We start from the raw sequence: 19699 nt of genomic DNA on the forward strand, positions 1-19699 counted from the left end.
AATTTTGAGTATTTATATTAAAAGTTTGTTTCACACACACATGCATGTACGTACATGTATACACATGCACGCACACTCATATAGACATACATTTCCCTTCAACTTTATTTATTTCTGTGATTAACAAGTGGTTAAGGAGAAATGGGTTTGGCTAGTATTTATGTGCATTCCAAAACATTCAAGGATTTTCACTTGATTCTGCAAATGGTGAAATATGAGGGAAGAGACTGTCAAGAGGAGTGTGCTGCACAAAGGCCCTGGCCACTACAATGAAAGAGGACTATGTCTGGCAGGTTCACAAGACTCCTTGATTATGTTGATCGTAACCTGAGACTAAAGAAAAAGAAAGAACAGTCTCTTCCTATTGGCTTCTACCAACTTGGACAAACTTGAACCCAGCCTACTGACTGGCAGCTCATACTGCCCCAAACTTTCCTAGTACACTAGCTGAAGACTGCTTGGCACTTGTCCAATAATTATGGCGAGACTGGAACTGACACCTGAAACACTGATTATGCATATGTAGTAGTATTCAGTTCTGAACTTTTACATCTGTTATGATGAATCCATGCCAACCAGCCATTTACCATGGTGTGGACAAGACTATGCAAACATCATGAAGAACAAATTTATTTCCAATGACTTGACTTGTATGAACACTAAAACATCCACTTATGCACAGAAATCCCAGTAGCAGGTTCCGTCAGTGAGAATTCCACCACCTCAGATGCTTGGGACATCTGACATCTGAGTGCTCATTTTACACTACACTGCTCATCCAAGTATATCACTTGAGCTAGCAGGGGTTTTTTGTGCAAATACATGGTTCACAGATCATCAAAACCTGTTTTAAGTATCTTGGTGGGAGGACCAAACTGACCGCTGTCAGAAACCTACTGCTTTCAGGCAAAGAAATGCCTTATTGATACAGGAAACATGATGCCATCAGGCAAAAGTGTTAGTAAGTTTAAGATTAAAAGTTATGAAGAGCAAAATACACTGTGTCTGCAAAGATTGAAGCAAGGAGAAGAGGAAACCAACTCTGTGCAGTTTTCTTGATGTTTATCCTACCTCCTTTGCAAGAATATAAAGTAAACATAAATACCAAAGAACTGAAACATGGATTATGAAGAAGGAATAAAAAGGACAGCATGTTCATGAACATCCCTTTGACCTCACACTGAACCTATTCCATAATCATACTGCATGAGATCAGATCCTAATGCATGCCAGGACCTGTGTTTCCCCCAGTCCACCTCTCTTTGTGTGTGCAATTGCATGTGTACATTCATATAAGCATATGCAAACATACAAATCTTTTATCTGTTGAACTCCTTAATTCTTTAAAAGGCTGATTTTAAAAGTTGCCAGTTTAACAATAATTTCTGATGCAAGCATAAAACCTGAATGAATGTACTGAACTACACAATCCTAATAAAACATGCCTCTTTCCCAGGAGAGCTAACTCTAAAGCTCAGCAGCTGTCTGGTGAAAGCAGCTGCCTCTTTGCTGTCACTGTGAATTGAAAAGGCTGGCATGCTTGGGCAATGTGGTGAAGGCCAAACTACTGCAGTTTAGTCATTTTCTTATGTAATAAGCACATTTTCACACACACACACACAGAAAAGAATAAACATGGACTCCTTAACAATTCCACATTATAGGATACAAACTATTGCAGTTAAATTATAGTAACTTTACCTTATATGCAAGTAAAAAGAAAACAACTTCAGAGCTGGTGTGTGGACGAACTTTTTTTTGTCTTAAATACCTGAACTACGCATTAAGCTCCTCAGAGGAAGCCTTGCTGCTAATTCCATAAACAGAATGTCACCAGGTGATACCTAAAATGTGAGTCTTCAAGTACAAGAACCCAAAATCTGGAACTCTCCTGAACATGTATCTGCATGGACAAGCTTTCCCTGGCTCATAATCATGGTCTGGCTTCGTATTTTTTCTTCTGTTATTTTTAAATTGTTTCTATCATTTCTTTTCCTTACCATTGATGTAGCTATAATTATTTATTACGTATTTTGATAGCAATTCTGAATATGTTGGCCTGTTTAGACATAAGAGAGTTCTATAATTCCCAGCATGACTGGATTGCATCTGCAGAGATTTTGTTGTATTAAGAGAAATACAATGTTTCCAAATAAATAAATTATTGAATCCTGATTTACCTGAATATGCCCTAAAACTGAATTAAAATTGCCTGGCAGGGAACATGTGCAGTAATAAACAATAACGTTTTCCACCAGAGTATTAAGAAGGCCAATTCCTCAAGTATTTCCTAATTCCCTTAGAGATCTGGATAAAATTTGACAAGTGAACTATGGTGACACAGACTGAAGACACGAGGCATACTGAAAAAAGTCTGAAATAAAGTCATGGATAAATGTTATAGTATGACACTTTAGTGTCTGGGAATTGATTCCATGCATTAATTTCATTTCAAAAAGCTGGAGCATGTGGTGTGGGAACATGCAAGTGCTGATCTTCATACTCTTAATTCACAAGAGTATATAAAGCAGCAAACAGAAGTTGCATTTTATGTGCTGCTCCTGGAGCACCCTCTGGTGGCCAGAAAGAAGTGTCAAGGGAGTAGCTGTATTATGCAAGGATGCCAAAAGATGAAATGTTATGTCAGCCTTCTAGAGACATTAGGTATAAATACTTCTACACCCTGAGTGATATTTAATGCTTGCACTACTGTAACTGTCCATAAATAACAGCCAAGGATTTTTTATACTTGAAATGTTACAAATTAGCTCTAAGGGTAGGGTGTAAGACTTAATCCATTCACTTGATGCCAGGAACTCTCTTTTCAATGAAGCAACCTGTAAAAAGTTCCAGCCCATTTGATTAATCAACTGGTTAGTTATCTGTGGGAGGGGCACCAGATTTTGTATAACATTTGTGTTTGGCTGTCTGGAGACAGTTTGCACTTCAGGCAAGTATTTTTACGCCAGTGCATGTGTATACTTGATGTTGGCTATTTACATATATAATATTCCTATATTTATAAAAATGTAAAGTACACATAATTATCTATTTAAATTACTGAAAACATCACTCAAAGCAAGTTACACTGTAGGTACTGTGGCATTTTGTTTCATGTGCCTTCCCTAGTGGAAAATACTTGATGTAAAAGAATACAGATTTTTAATACAATATTTCCATGGGAAGCAAGACAGGCAAAAAGCCAATTATAAGGGCATCATCTTTACATTCCCACTTTTATTCAGTTCTTTCAGACGATTTCCGGAAAGTCATCCTCCCCTTTACAGTCACACAAAATCAAATAGCATGAACCAAGGTCTTCCAACAGCATGTGAAATATGTTAAATTTTTCCAAAGGCCCAGTTAAAAAAAAACCAAAAAGTAAAAAGCAACTTGGTCTCACCAATGTGGCACTGCAAGAATAGTCAGGTTTGTAAATTAAAATGTCATATAGAACAGATATTTGACTTTGAAAAAAGGTTAAAACAACATTATGTCCCAAATGGAAGTCCAATATCATATTAAAATAGGCTCAACAAAAAGCAGTACATAAAACAAAAGTTGTTGATGAAAACTCTAGATGAGCCCAGCAAAATTCTCTTAGCAAAACAATGCACTAGGTTGGCACGATTTAAAAAAGGCTCTGCCTCACAATAGCTGCTACTATATTGAAAAGTGGAATATGAAGCGTCAGAGTTCACATAGATCTAATGTTTATTAGCCTACTTAATACGGAACAAACTCTTTCACATGAGCAAAATGAGCACCCTCAGCTGCAGAAGTAACGGGGTTAAATCAAAACAGTGGCATTCATGCACTTTCTTGTAACACTTGAATGACTCACATAAACTATTGACACTGGGTTTGCTTTCTTGTATCATAACGGAACATGATAAACTATCAGCACAGTTAAGGTCTTGTTACTGTTGGAATGTTAACAGCACAGTGATTTGCTAAGAATTCGTAGCATTTCCAGAAAGTTCAGCAGCTACAATTCTTCTTCAGGCTCTACAGTCTGTTGGAAGCACCTGCTATGGAAACTCTATTAAACACACTGAACTAAGTGGGTATCCTGTGATTTTGTAACTTGCAAATGCCAGGAGTAAGGATTTTTCTTTTCTCTTCCAATTTTGGTATTTTGGGAATGTTAACAGGGATCAACTGGATGAGGGTCGGATGAAGATTTGCTGAGAGTCTGTGAGGAACTCTCTGGAAGAAGTGAACCACATGTAGCTTGCAAAAGGCATTCAGTGGCTTCTGAGATTTTCAAGATTTTTTTCAACCTTCTTCAGGGGCCCCAGAAGAAGTAGTCATATATGCAATAATATTCCTTATGCTATTAGTAAAATCCTTTGCATAGCTAACAAACTCAACATTTTACAGCAGACAAAGAATATGCTCCGCCTTTCTCTATCAATATTTGCTCAATATCCAGAATAGTTTCTGGACATATTACATAGGAACTATCTTTCCGTAAACAGATTTTATTGACTGTACAACTGGGCTGTAGTGGTACTGGTATGTCCTTACCAGTTTATTTGCATTCCATTGGCTATGGTAGAGTAGCTCTTGTCATTTCCCAGCAAAACATGATTGAGCAGTGACTGAAGTTAGCATGCAAACAGTAACTGCATTCAAAGACTTGGCAGGTTAATTATAAAATTGTTGCTTAAATTTTTCATGAGATATTTGAAGACATTCATGCATGACATCTAGGTTAAAATGTTTTATTTTTCTCCTTCAAAGAAAACAGAACAAGCATACCAAATCAAGAAATATTTTTCCCTAGAAAAAAGAAACCCAGAAGGTGGATTTGTTAATCATTTCAAAAGACTATTTCTCCCCAATAATTAGCCATATCTCATTAAAAATATGGTTATTCTTATCTGTGGTGATTCACATCTCTTTTTCTCTATGCTAGACCAGTTTTTCTTCATCTGAAGTGGCATCTCAGCTTGTTTGGCTTTCCCATTCATTAGTCACAACTAAATTGGTAAAAAAGGGTGAGGTTCAAATCTTGCCCCTGCAAGCTCTTCTCTCCTATCTTGGCAACTAGAACTATGGCTAAGGTAACGAACTACTGTTCTGTTCTTCTATCTTAAACAATACTACAACACCTAAAATTCTTAGAGTGGTAACATTATCTTGTCCATCTGGTGATATATGTGTGTTTGTTGTTTTGTGTGTGTGTGAGAGAGAGAGCTAGAGCGAGAGCGCGAGCCTGCGCGTGTGCAGAAATGGCCACAAATATACATCTATACTGGTCAGACACAAGCCCAAGATATGAATCTGACAAAGTTCTCTCCCCAGAGCTGTTCACTATTTCTGCACCTTTGATGTGTCTTCTGATTCCAAGAGACATGTCAGCAGCAAACATTGGCTCACTTCCCAATACAAGCACAAGGAAAAGTAATTTGAAAAAGCTACAGGGACTGGCAGATGTTTAGCAGTTGCAAATTTGTTCTTCTCCAATGAGGTCACAAAATGAACAACCTATGGCTCAGTGAACCCTTAGCTAAGATTTGCTGAGTAGTGTGGAGCCATTGTTGGATACAGAAAGTGTAGCACCTTAAAATTATTTCCATTTTGTTTTAGGTTTAAGTGCTTCTATTACAACTCACACAATTTATAGATAAGATGGTAAAACAATAAAAAAAGTGCACTTTAATCCTGACTTTCAACCTGGTTATCCTGCTTCCTCACAAATTACAAGGGTTTGTAATAGTGTATGTAACTGGTTTGTCTGCTTGCCTGCCTGCCTGCCAGCCAAGTCTCTATGATCCTTCAGGCAGTCCTGACCCTTCTTCTCAACCCAGCATCCCCTGAAGTCATGAGGAGACTGAGGAGTTTGTGTCAAGTTGCTCAAGCTTTATGGAAAGCTCCTACCTTTAAAATGTTTCATTTCTTGAAGAGATTCTCTATAAGTCAGTTCTGGTTTGCTCTCTTGGTTTGTGCACAGAGTCCTACAGTTCTTGGCACTCTGTCCCGGCAGCTTTTGAGTGCTGCAATACTTCAAAGTTTCTATTTGTCCTTTGGTTTTTCAATCATGGACAAGGTTTGTTGGGGGGGTTTTTTTGGAACAATAAAGCTTGCTTCTCAAGAAGTTCCTTCCTGCTCAGCTGGACAGTCCAAGGCTAGGATGGTGGCAAATAGGTATTCCTCAACCTAACTTTATAATGGAAATTGTTCCAAAGTATCAAGGCCCTAAGCAGCGCACAACCTGTATCACGCCCTCTATTCAAAATTTAAAATACAGAGCAATATTTTAACAGTCACTGCAACACTGGTTGGAATTTCTGGTCAAATATTCTAGCACAGTAACAAGGCAGAAGAAGGGTGGGAACCACCTTTCTGTGTCAGTGGTTTTAGTGACTGAAAAGCTGTTTTAGAGAGTAACAGAGGATTTCCAGGCTCTAGATAACAAGGGGAACAGGCTAGCGGCTGTCTTTATACCCATGTACAATTACTCAAGTCTGTACCTGCATCATGTGTCCAAGACTCTACAACCTCCCATGTTTTGCTCAAAAGCAATCTGCCCCAGCAGACTTTCCTGAATCCCAGCAAGAGAATGCTTCTGGACACAACAGTTTTCTGGATCTCTACAGTCATAAATACAGTCCTCTTTTTAATTTTTTGTCACAAGGTGACCCTTTTATTCAAACATAAATTCAGGAGGCCAGGCATTCCATGCAGATGAGTGGCTGATGGAAGAGGGATGGATACACTATCTCTTCTTTTACTTCAGTCAGAGATTCACTTGGTTGAAGACAACTGAAAACAAACAACAAACAAACAACCTATCCTTCCTAAGAGGCTTGCAACCAGCATTTCAAATCTGATCATGAAGGTGGGGGAACAACTCTAGCCTTTTAGATGGCTTGTAAAAAGTTATACTGTAGTAACCATTTATGGTTAACTACAAGGTTGGATTGTTAGTATTCCTGCAGATATGATACCTGATATGGTGAAGTCATTTATCAGTCCCTTTTCTTTTTAAACCTTTATACTTTCAGTCTTTCATATGACAAAAGTGGAAATTGCTTAGTAGTCAAAGAATCTTTCTTCTTTAGTTTCAAGGTGATGCACAAAGCACATTCATCTGATGAATCCTACTAAGTCAACTGAAGTTACTTTGGACATTTTTTAAACCAGGTAACAAGAGAAGTGGTGTCTTATCCAGGTATAAGTTTTACCTGACTAGGGGACAGATTATCTGAAGGAATACCTTGTCCCTCATGTACGTATCCGGACCCTAGATCATCTTCCAGGGTCCTTTTCCAGGAGTTCTCTCCAAATGAAGTAAAGAGGGTAGTCACTGGGAGACTGGCCTTTTTGGCTGTGGCATCCTGGCTCTGGAATGAGCTCCCCACAGAGGTGCACTTGGCACTTACTCTCTACTCTTTTTGGAACCAGGTGAAAACTTTTATTTGCCCAGTACTTTAATAATTAGCTTTTAATCTTACCTTCTGTGCTGTATTTTTGTACTACTGATATACTCCTGTATCAACTGATTGTGAATAGTGTGGCTTTATTGGTTTTGTGTTTTAGTGTCCTCTTGTTTTATTGTGTTTGTTATTCTCTTTGTTTGTATGTTTTCAACTTTTTGTTAACTACCCAGACAGCCTTGGGCTATTGGGCAGTATAAAAATGAAATAAAGAAACAAATAAATATGTTTGACATAAATAGCAACTGTTGGATTGCTATAATAAACAAATGCATTTGCATGTTCCATTGAGAATAAATGTTTGAGCAAGTGGACTTTGAACAAGTTTTACATACTACTGTCTTTGTAGGATGATTGCAGCACTCCTACGTATTTCCTTCCCCGTTTTTCTGCACATGCCTGGGAAATTATATGGAAACAAATTTGCCCAGTACACATGGATCCAAGCATTTGCCGTAATGCCTACATACTTTCTACAGGATGGGAATCAGTATTGCCAGGATATTTAGATCAGAGGTACTACTGTCAGTAATAAATTTATACAGTATAAGCACTTGTACACTTTATATTTAATTTATGTCACAACTAGAGCACACACTGTTTGCTACTTGGAAGTGTATCTGTCATTTCAAAAGGTTTTTGATAAAAGATTTGGAAACTCTTCCTCGGAAGCTAAATATTAGCAACAATTTCAGCAGAATGCTATATGCCTGAATTCAGTGGGTCTTTCTCCCAGGTGTAAAACTGCAGTCTTAACATCACAAGCATTGACAACATAATTTCAGATCCTGATCTGAAATCTTTCAGTTGTTCTAAAAGTTACTGTTCTAGACTGAACTGCTCTACAACCAACCACAGTCATTGCGAATTTCAATCAATGTCCTAGGTTTTCAAAGGTACTCAACAAAACTGCTCAGTGTATTTTCAAACTTGGTCACTGTAGCAGTCCAATCTATCATTTGGAAAGGAGTCTGCTTCTGCTGATTTGCAATCTCAAGCATTTCAGTTTTTCCACCATCTGGACATAGAAGGGCCCATATGTCCCACTGAATGGAGACACAACTGTTCCAGTTTTAGAGAACAGGCCAAACAAAATCCATTTGTTCAAGAACTTTTAAAAAACAAGAAAGGTATTGGCAAAGAAGATGCCCAAACAACAAAACCCACCTCCACATTTCTTCATATTTAAAACCCACATTTATTTCAATTCACCACTGCAAATATAGGAAAATGTTTCTGCAGTTTGTTTCCCTATCCAGGACTATAGCATATTGGATGTGCAAAATCTCCATAAGAATGTGTGTTGTCTCACAAAGTTAGAACTTATTTTTATGCTAGCCAGTATTCTGGGGATAACACTGTTATATTACCCAGTATCCAATGCCAAATGCAAGAGTTGCAAACATGAACACAGTAAGATCTCATTAAAATCTAAGATTTGCCTGTAACCACGGATAGCTTGAGACATAACAGAAATGGTTATACATCCCTTCCTCTGAAATTAGGAACAAGTACAGACTCACAGAGACTCAACTTAACACCAAATATTGTTTAATTATTAGCCTTGGTGATACACTGTAGTAGTTAGCTTTACTTGATTAGAGGAGACCTCACTTCTGATATGGATGCCTAATATTGAACATCTAGATGTCTCAAAGGACATGATCATTTTCTTCAGTAAATAAACACTTGTGCCGAGGAAAAAACAAAAATTGAGGAGTAAAGCTACGTTAATTGTTCAACATGGACAAGGGGTGCCCTTGTAAGGAAGAATAATACGGTGAGACCCTTTAAACAGAAATAATTCAGCTGTAAAGTATCATTTTCACTCATTATCTTCAACATTCCTCCATTTAAAAATGCCAGGTTTGATCTGAAGAACGTTGCAAGGAATTAGACTGCTACAGCAAAAACAATAAAAAGCCTTGTGGTACCTTTAAGACTAAAGAATTCGGAAGACAGATGTCAACACAAAATTGCTGAAATACAATGATAGATTCAGCTCTATCTTCTGTGGCTGGAACATGGACTAAGGCTTTTTCCAATCACACTACACTGAAATACTGTCTGTTATTACCCAACAATGGTTTGCAAATGGCAACTGTTATGGTAATTATCACCATCTACGCTTCTTGCATTTCACTTCCCTCTGACAACACAGTTTACATTTCTTCATTCCCAGTCCAGCAGACATATATATGCCTGTCAATTTGAGGTTATGAAGTGGACAGTATCCTCACAAGCCGATGCCAAATAAATTTGTTAAGTTTTTAAAGGTGTCACAAGGCTTTGTTGTTTTATGTGAAGTATGAATTAAGTCCCCTACATGCATCACTGCCTTGTTGTGGAGAAGGGGCTTGTGTAGCTCAATGAAGCTGTGAGCTATGCCGTGCAGGGCCACCTGAGACGGTCAGGTCATAGCAGAGAGCTCTGACAAAACGTGATCCACTGGAGAAGGAAATGGCAACCCACTCCAGTATCCTTGCCATGAAAACTCCATGGACAGTACCAAAAGGCAGCCTGGAGGAATGTTGTCCATGGGGTCGAGGCACAACTTTGCGACTAAACAACAAAATGAATTAAGTGTAACTGCAATCCTTCTCAAACAGTGACACAGGTACAGCAGTTTACAAGTTTTCACGAATTTCAGTGAAAATCTAGTTCCTTTGAACTCATGCCCCTTACCGAAAAATTCCAAGGACAACAAAAATGGTTTTATTAAACATCAACTTTGATTCATAAGTTAATTTTTGATAGACATGCTATGGATGGATTCACATGACTAGTTTCTTCTGGCTCTGCCAGTTGTGGAGAGAGTCATGTGGAACTTGATCTTCTTCAAGGTACTAATATGCATTTTGACACGTCTGTTTGAATATTTTCATATATCTACTCTACAAAGATTTCATCATGGAGCAAAGAAAGAAATGTCACTAAATTGAGATCTTTAATGTTAGGATGGACTTCCAATAACTTCCAGCACTCTTGACAAAATGAAGAAAGAATATTATCTCCATACAACTACATTTCATCATTGTGAGAGTCAGAAATCTAAAGGAAACTACTGGCAAAAGAAATACAGACACCCATGCCTAAAACCTTTTTGAGCTGTGGTCACATCTAGAAATTTAAGAACTCCTGTGGGCACCGCCACAAAATGATTCCCCCAGAATCAGAGAATGTTTGTTGAGGCAACAGGCTAGTCAAAAGACAAGTGCTATGAAATTGAGCACAAGTAGAGGAGGGGTATGAACACCAAAGACAATCTACATGTTTAACTTCACAGAAGCACAACAAAACATTCATTTGAGGGTATATTCATGCTTACATTAATTCTAGTGGGAGTTACTTCTGAGCAGACTTAGGATTGCTCTGCTCATCCCATATATAAAAACACACATACCTTTCTCCCCATGGAAAATGCCCCCAGTCCCAAAAGAGAATTCTTTTCTTCCTGCCTGGATCTTAGGCTATTCACCCCCTAGCACTCCTATCTCCTCTGCCATCAGTGCTCCTGCTTCAGAAAGTGGTGTGTATAATGGAGAAAAGATGCTGAGTAGGCAGAGAACAGGGGCTGAGAGGAATGAGGAGAGAAACAGTGAAGTAAAGAAGTGAGGGAAGAAAAATAGCCATGACTAGAGACTGGAAGTGGAAAGAGAGTATGTGCGCAAAGGGGAAAGGTCTATATGGGTAGAAGAAGATAGGATGGGACCAGGAAACACTAATTTTCTAATGGGACCAGAAACACTGTTTCTGCCTACTGAACAGCTGATCCACAGCAAATTCAACAACAGAAGGGAGAGTCTAATTCTTTTAATGCTTTTCAAGTTTTTTTTTAAATAATTCCTCTAAACAGGGAAAAACAAAGCAGAGCAAGAAACTTGTTTTGAAGAAAAATATCCTGCTCCAACTGTGGAGTCTTTTGCACATGCATAAATGGTCTGTCCAGATTACATTTATAAAAAATAATATACAGTGAGATAGATGCAACAGACATACAATGTCAAACATGCAGGCTGGTCAAAAGTTCTCTTTCAAACAGTGTAACTGAAGTTTACAATTTTGTTCTACTATAGCTGATTTTTCTTCTTCAGTTTATTAGAATATCAGGCATTGCAACTGGAGTGTCATATTTAATGATACTTAATCTTTCTTCCTCAAAAAGAAAAAAAAATAGGTTTATTGTTAAAACAGGCATAGGACAAAAAAAACAAAAAAACAAGTGAAGCAGCTGAATGCATAAAAATGAGAATTTCTAAAGAACTGATGTAATTTACCTAAGTTAATAAGTTTCATTTGCCTAGAAAATCATTAACCATTTAGGAAGAACTATTTGGGATTTAGGAAGAAATATTGGCAAGGAGGTATAAGATCAACTAAAAAAATAACACTGTGCATACACATCAACAGCAGTTTTTATAAACTTCTGTTTAGATGGCACCTAATACCAGCTAGGCATGGTAAGAGCTATAGTGCAGGCTGAGGATAAATGTTAGAGGAGTAGCTTTGAGCTTTGAGTATGTAAACATTCTGTTCATCTTTGGATTTGCCAGATGATTACAAGATTTTGATCCTCAGTGTTGAATGAAATCAGTTTAATTTTGGGATATATACTCCCTAAGGACCCATTAGTAGTTTTTCTGGATATCTTGAGGGCATAGTTACTTGTGAGACTATTAAATTGGTGGTTTACCTCACAGCAGCAGCTGGAATGGCAATCAGTTTTCGTTGGAAGGTTAACTCACCTTCAATTAATGATTGGTGTCTTACAGTCTGGGATATGGCAACTGTGTTGAACTGATTAACATGCTAAGAGTTAGAGAAGGGAGATTAGTAAAGTATCAATTCATAGAAAAGTGACAACTTTTCACTGGAATAAAAAAACCTTAGGGATCACTCCATCCCCCACTTTTTAACTGAAGTTAATTTAATGTCAGTTTTGCTGTAAAAACTGATTGTGATTAAATTCTTAATTTGTGACTATTTCTGATGTTAAATCATATCAGGTATTAGGATCTCACCTTCTTTGAACGTTATCATCTTTGATAACTTTAGCATTTGATAAAATTGGAAGTATCTTGGCACACAGTCCCAACCAGGTGAACTTGAAGTGAACTTAGAACCATTTTATGAAATTTAGGAGAGATTTTGTTTTTAGAGACATAGTTTGTTTTGAGGGGGAGCAGGAAGCTACTAAGTCAATATTCAGATGTGCATGTCTACTGAAGGTAGGTACCACTAAGATCAGGACTTACATCCAAATTGTGAGGTTTTCATCTGCATTATCTTTACATACTGGGGCTTTTCATTTTTTAAGTAATTTCAATATTTAGCTTTTCTTAGCTTTACAGATTTACAAAAAAAGATTTACAAAATACCGAAGGCAAATATTTGGATATGCACATGGTGGGCATGTCGTGAGCAGAGCTGGCTGGAGCTGGGGATCAGACTAGGAGGCCCGGGAGGTCCCTTCTGACTCACTCTGTTTCTATGTTTCTTCTTGTATGATAGTCCAATGCCACCTCCCACAGAAAGAATGAAATTTTACAAAGATAAATGCAAAATTCTTCATTTAAGAAAAAAAATCAAATGCACTGCTATAAAATGGGAAATACTTGACTTGAAAACAGTACATATGAAAAGGATCTTGGAGTGGTGGTGGCTGCAATATAAGGCAACTAGACGTGTAAAACCAAAACATGCAGAGATCAACACACCATGTTTTAGAAGGAATCAGATAAATTGGAATGAGTTCAGAGGAGGGCAACAAATCTGACCGGGGACTAGAAATTAAGTCTTATTTAAAAACACTGAAGGATCAGGGTATGCTTAACCTTGAAAACAGAATCCTCTTGAGAGAGGATACAGTACTTTTTAAAGTACTGGATTGTCACACAGAAGAGGAATGCAACTTGTTCTCCATCATCCAAAATAATGAACTTCAGTCGCAACAAGATTTTGGCTAAATGCAAAAAGATGTTGGCTAAATGGCAGTAAAATAACTTCCTAATGGTCAAAGCAGTCAAGCAGTGGGACTGTTTGTGGCAGCCCACCAAGGGAGACTGTGGCACATTCAGCTGCCATTCAGAATATGCACTCCCTGAATTCAACTTGTCATGTGAACCCAGTGAGTATGATTATGTGAGGATTAAACAACCTTTACATAACCCATGGCTTGTTAGTCTTTAACCCTTGCACAAACCACCCAATAACCAGGTGCTAGCTAGCACCTTGGGGCACAATGACTCACTGTGGGTTAAATAACTCATGAAATGCCACTGGGTATTTTCTAAAATCAGTCAATGAAGCCAACTGTTTAGGGAGATGGTGGACTCTCAGACACGGGAGGCATTCAAGCAAACACTGGACAGCCATTTGGCAGGGATACTTTCAACTGCATTCCAGCACTAGGCAATGGTTTGGGTTCCAACTTTATGATTTAATGAACTGAGACCATTTTACAGGTTATTTTTGTATTGCCTTTCACTTATTAAGAGCATAGCATAAAAGAAAAGAAAGCAGTAAGCAGTGTTGCTTGATTTGCATGTATGTTAGTGAAATATAGGCAAACTCACTGAGACATGTGTTTTCAGGTGCCATTTTATACAAAAAAACAGCACCTGGAAAACAGATTTTCTGTTTTGGTACATCCCTAAATCACAACAATATTAATACAAAGAGTTTGAGGAAAACAATAGGGGGTGCAGTCTATCTTACAAAGCTGTCCCTTAACAGATAATACAACTTTACAAGTAAAATCCACTAAAAATGATTCTCTGCAGTGTTTATCTGTAAACATAATTAGATAATCTTACTAATGCTGGTATACAGAGCTTGGTTCTACCAGGAGTCTATTTCAAACTACCTAAACAGAAATGAAGCCTCTAGTTGAAGTTTTACATTTACCAGATTTACAGTAGTTCTTCTGTCAAAGACAATATTTTTTAATTGTGCATTATTTGACAGTAGGTGACAGCTGGCTGAAAACTAATCATAAGGTGGAATGTTGGAGCAGGCTGATGGAAGCTGAATTTGCATGCAAGGAATATACAAATCAGTTACTATTTCCAAAATAAAGTAACAACTCTATTTATTATTATAAGTCATCATTACTCTTCCTTTTATTTTTTTCAGTTTTGCATACAGTTTATACATCTTTAAAACAAATTAATTATGTGCACTGCTGATCTTCAGCCAATTTAACATGAAAAATAAATATCAAGATGATGTGTTTCCCCAAATTGGTACATATTATTACTACCACAGAAGTTACACAAATTTTAACATACAGTTCCCAGTTTAGAAAGCTTCACAGATTCACATTGTTTAACTTAAAATCTATATTCCAGATTGCTTTTTATAATTTAAAATGAAAAAACCAAATTGCAAATTGCTTAAGCTACAATGTATGCCTGTTGAACACAGCTTGATTTGCTTCTGGGTAAACATGCATAGAATTATACAATTCAAATTGTATTGCAAATCTCACTCTGTGGATTGGATCCTCAGACAGGTTATTTTTAAAACTTGTGAAAGGAAAGTTTTGAATGAAGACACTTTTTGCTGAAGAAGGGAAACTTTCCTGTTCACTCTTTTGCCACATGTACTCCATGGAGCTTTTCCTAATAGTTGTAGGGCACTCCTGGATTAGGTGGGGTGGTCCATGACTGAGGAAGGCTGCTGGAGGAGGGAGGTATCATCCAAAATCAGCACTGAATCCAATATGAATTAAGTTCAGAATGGGAAAGTTTTCCATCTCCATCTGGCCCTCCTGTGAGACCCATCTCACATTATTTTGGAAGTTCCTGACCTTCTGAAGAAGTTTTTAGGAGCACATGGGGGGAAGAGAGGACAGGAAGCATTTGTTTTATAAAGACCCTTAAGTTAACTTAAGATCAGAACCTATGAACCTGGGAAATTAAGAGTTTGTTCACTGAGACTGCTGTAGCCTCACAGAATTAAAAAGAAAAGTACTATTTAACATGTATGTGAGGGTTTAGTGTGTGTCACTTACATTATGTCAGTTAATTCCAATAACAGTCTTGTACTTTACATAACACATAGTTAAGCTACAGAATTTGCTGCTACACAATGTGGTGAACTTGGGTGACATAAAGAATTAGATAAATTCATGGAGAACAGGTCTATCAGTGGCTACTAGGTGCGGCTGCCACCTATTACTTATGTCCTGTTTGTGGGCTCCCCATAGGCAATTGGTTGTCCACTGTGGAACAGATGCTGGACTGGACAGGCCTTCCATCTGATCCAGCATGTTCTGCCTTATATATCTATCTATCATAAGACAGTACTGTTAGCTCTATACTGCAGATGAGAGCCTGAGGCTGACTGGGAGAATACTGTTTGCCTAAGGCCACTTATTGAGCTCAAGGCTGAAATGAGTTTTGAGCCAGGAACCTCCCTATCTGCATGCTTAATCATTACACCAGCAACCTCTATCAGACTAAAGTTTCAATCCTGTATTCACTTACCTAATGATTTAAAGGACTTACTACTAAGCTGATACACATATATAAGCTTGTGTAGTAAATTTTTGTTTGTGTTAAGGTCTTGCAAGTTTTAAAGCTACATAGACATAAATCTAATAAAAGATATCACTTCACCCATTTTGTATTTGACTAGAGATGATGAAATTATTTGGCTTCAAACCAAACACACACTTGAAGTAAATCCCATTTAAATTAATGTGCCAGAAGTCCAAGTAAACAATTTGGATGCTTTTTTCAGCACTCCTGCTTACTGTGGTGTCAGTCAGCCAGGAAGGTATCTTCCTGTATCTGAATCTTCATGCAGGCATGCAACCACTGAGATAAGGTCACCAAAACTAGTAATGGTGGCACGATACAGGTGTTCTGCAGGTGGAACTACTTCTGGAACAATCCACCATTTGTACTCCCTTACTAAGGGTCCAGTTTTAAACCTATGTACTGCTAGCAAAGACATGTCACTGCAGATTATTATTACAAGAGGTTTTGAAGAGGCTTCTTGTCCCCCTGAGAAGAAACACTTTGTCAAGATAAAGGGACTCTAAGTGGGATAACTTGCAACAATTTTACAGTATGAAATGTATGCTAACCTAACCTAAAGCTAATTAGAAATCGATTACTACCAAAAGAAAACAGAATCCTTAAATGTGAATGGGCCAGGGAAAACCATATCAAGAATAAAAAGTAATGCACAAATATATCACATGTGACACATATAAGGCCACTCTTCTATCGGAAAATAATGAGTTAAGATCGCCATCTGTTTTCATACATGTCCAAGATTAAAACCTTATTAACCAAAAGCAGGCTCTGTATTTCATTTTTTAAACTTTTAGTTATCCATAGTGATCAATATTAGAGTCACAGGCATGAACTCACACTTTATCATCACATATTAAGTAATTCAGACCAACAGTCACATGTGGTGCTGCATTCCAGAGTACCAAATATTTCAAATCAAATTTAAGTTCGAAATTGTCTACCCTAGAACTTATTGATGCTTGGGGTTAGCACCAATTACTAGCTTAGAGCTGAGTAGTTAAATATACATAAGAGGCCTTTGCTTGAGGGGAAGCAATGGGGGATTGGGAGTCTGGGGGAGGGGGAGTGGGGAGACCAAGAATGCCCAATCTTTCTGTTCCAGTCGGGTCTCTACAGTCATGGTTGGAACAATTGTCAAAGATTAAAATCGGAGAGGCACTTCCCAACAGCAATCTACTATGGACTGCATGGGAAATCTTGCTTAAGGTACTCATGTGTATTGTCCTGCCAAGTGATGAGGAATATGTCGCTAATCCAAGGAGTTCTCTAATTCCTGACTGGGGGCGGGAATCCTGCCTGCAACTTCGCAGGACAATACAGACGAGCAGCTTCGTGGTTATACACGCACACCGCGCTAAGTTATTACTTGTTGAATGCCTCTCTGAGGATCCAAGAACAGTGAAAAACTCAGGCATAAAAGAAGAAGGAGCGCGTGGGACGTTCGCCAGGGGGCAGCTGCCTCTTCGACGAAGCCGAGGCTCGCTCGCCTGGTCGCTCGCTCTTTCCCGCACCGGAGCAGGACGCGGGCAGCATGCGTGCGGCCGTCCGCCTGCCCCTTGCCCAGGGCCGGAGGAGCGCCAGTCCCACCGAGGCCGCCACCTGCGCGCCCCCAGCCCAGCACCTTCGCCTCCACGGCTACGGCGCGCCCTCTCTCTTTCGCCTCTGTAAAAACGGCTGGAGCTTACCTGGCCCGCTGTCGTCCCGAGGGGAGCCTCTCCTGCCGGCACCACCTTTGCCCTTCTTGACTTTGCGCTTCTTCTCGGGACCCTCCAGCGGCGAGGAAGAGGCGGCCGTGGCCGCCCCCCGCTCCGTGGCCGTGGCCCGCCGCGCCTCGCTCATGTCCAGCGCCGCTGCGCCCCGCATGCTCTCCGCCTCCAGCCCGCTCCGCTGCCCCGGCGCCCGCGAAGGCGCGCCTCCCCCGCGGCGTGGCAGGAGAGCGAGCGAAAAGTTTCGCCGCGCCTCCGCTGGCGCTGCCGCCGTCGCGCTGGGCTCGCCGCTGCTCGCCTCGCCGCGCCTCTCACAGCTGCCTGCGCCGCCCGCCGCTGCGCTCGCTCCGTGCTCCTGGCTCCATCTGCTGCAGGCTCCGAGAGAACTCGGGGCAGGGAGTTCCTGTCAGGTTCTTCCTTTTGCACCCCCACCTCCTCAGGGGGAGTGAGGGCGGGGAGGGGGCTCTCTCTGCCCGCCCCCCGCACCCACACGCGCGCACACGCACCGCTTGCCCGGGCCGGGAGGAGCCTCGGCGGCCCCGGGGGGCAGGAGGGTGTGGGAATGTGGGCGGCGGGGCGGAGCGGTGGCGGCGCCGGCCGCGAGCCGTTAGCCGAGGCAGCGAGAGCCCAACAGAGGTCGCCTCGCTGCGCCCGGCGGGCTGCGGCGAGGCGAAGCGCGGGACGCGCGGCAGGCGCGCGGGGGGCCGTGCCCGGGAAGCGACTCGCCCTGCGCGGGGCTTCTCAGCGTGCCCCTGCGCCCCCGGCGGGGACTGGGCTCCTCCAGAAGGCCCTCTCGTGAAAAGAATAGGCCACGAGAGTGGGCAGGAGCCAAATGAATGACGAGCTGCCTTGCCCCTGAGAAGTAGCCGAGGCTACCATGACCTCCGGGCCTAGTTCCTTCCCGGCTCTTCGCTGCCACTGCGAACTGCACGTGAAAGTGCACACGTGCAGAGTATGTTTGGGGGGGATGCAGGAGAGGGCTGAGCTCCTGCACCCCAATTGGGTGCAAAGAGGCGATTTCAACAGGCAGCATCAGTTGGTCAGGAAGCTGCCCCTCATCTGTAGTACTAGAATCACACTCTATCATCAAGTCACTCTTTTTAAGGGGAGACAAATATTCATACAGAAAATTAGCTATGGGAGGGAGAGTTTTGAGGCTGGTCATTCTGACACCTAGTTTTGTCTGTACCTTTTAATGGGGATGCCTCAAAGCATGTCCTCTACCTTCAGTCGTTCAGCTGAAATGCAAATTTAGCCAGTGAGGTCCAAGGTGAAAGAAGCCACCAAAAAGCTGCAGGTGGAGGACAGTTTTGGCCAATAGGAGTGTCACATCAGAGGTTATCTGGACTGGAATTGTAGCACCTGGGAAATAAACTACCTCCACACCATGTTTCTGAAGAAAGTATTCTGCAAGGCTACATTTGCCCAGTTTAGAGAAAACATGTACATAGGTTGTTCTCATTAAGGGAAAATTATGATTTTTTTTGGAAAGTGGTACAGTGTGTAAAAACACAAACTCTAAGCAGTAGTCCCATTTGAGACATACATTCGCTCATAGCTGTTATTGACCAACATTTAAAAAGCCACGAGAGACTGTTCCATTTATTTGGGCTCTGTAAATGAGATCTGAGAGGCATAGCTGCAATAGGTTAGAAGAACTGCACCTGATATCTCTTTTCTGTCAGTTCAGCAGTTCAGATGATTTGATTTAACACAAGGATCAATCAATAAGCAGAATTAGAGTAACAAGATTAAGCTTCCCAGTGTAAGTCAGGGAGTTGGTGTGATCTAACTCCAATAGTGAAATGGCTTTAGAATGTGAGCTTTGAATCAGAGAAATTTGTTTCAAATTTCAGTTCCTCACTCACAAATTCAGCTTGATAGTTTTTCAAAGGTTATTGTATTTGAGGTTTCTTTTTATAATAGAAGCATAACAGTACTTCCCACCCAACCTTACAGGTTTATTGTACAACACATAATGTGCTTAGGGGAACTGCTATTG

General features: G+C 40.2%; 1 protein-coding gene across 6 annotated transcripts in view; it reads right to left on the reverse strand.

Annotated features, from left to right (window-relative positions):
• Positions 1-18186, reverse strand: part of NRG1 (neuregulin 1) — a 182822-nt gene extending 164636 nt beyond the window's left edge. For all 6 annotated transcript variants that reach the window (XM_044443986.1, XM_044443985.1, XM_044443984.1 and 3 more), the window contains exon 1: positions 17677-18186. In XM_044443986.1, the coding sequence (XP_044299921.1) occupies positions 17677-17854 (178 nt within the window). In that variant the 5' untranslated portion in view covers positions 17855-18186. The remainder of the gene's footprint in view (positions 1-17676) is intronic.
• Positions 18187-19699: the final 1513 nt, after the last annotated feature.

This window comes from Varanus komodoensis, unplaced genomic scaffold, assembly GCF_004798865.1.
Source record: "Varanus komodoensis strain SLA01 unplaced genomic scaffold, ASM479886v1 scaffold43, whole genome shotgun sequence".
Classification (NCBI taxonomy): domain Eukaryota; kingdom Metazoa; phylum Chordata; class Lepidosauria; order Squamata; family Varanidae; genus Varanus; species Varanus komodoensis.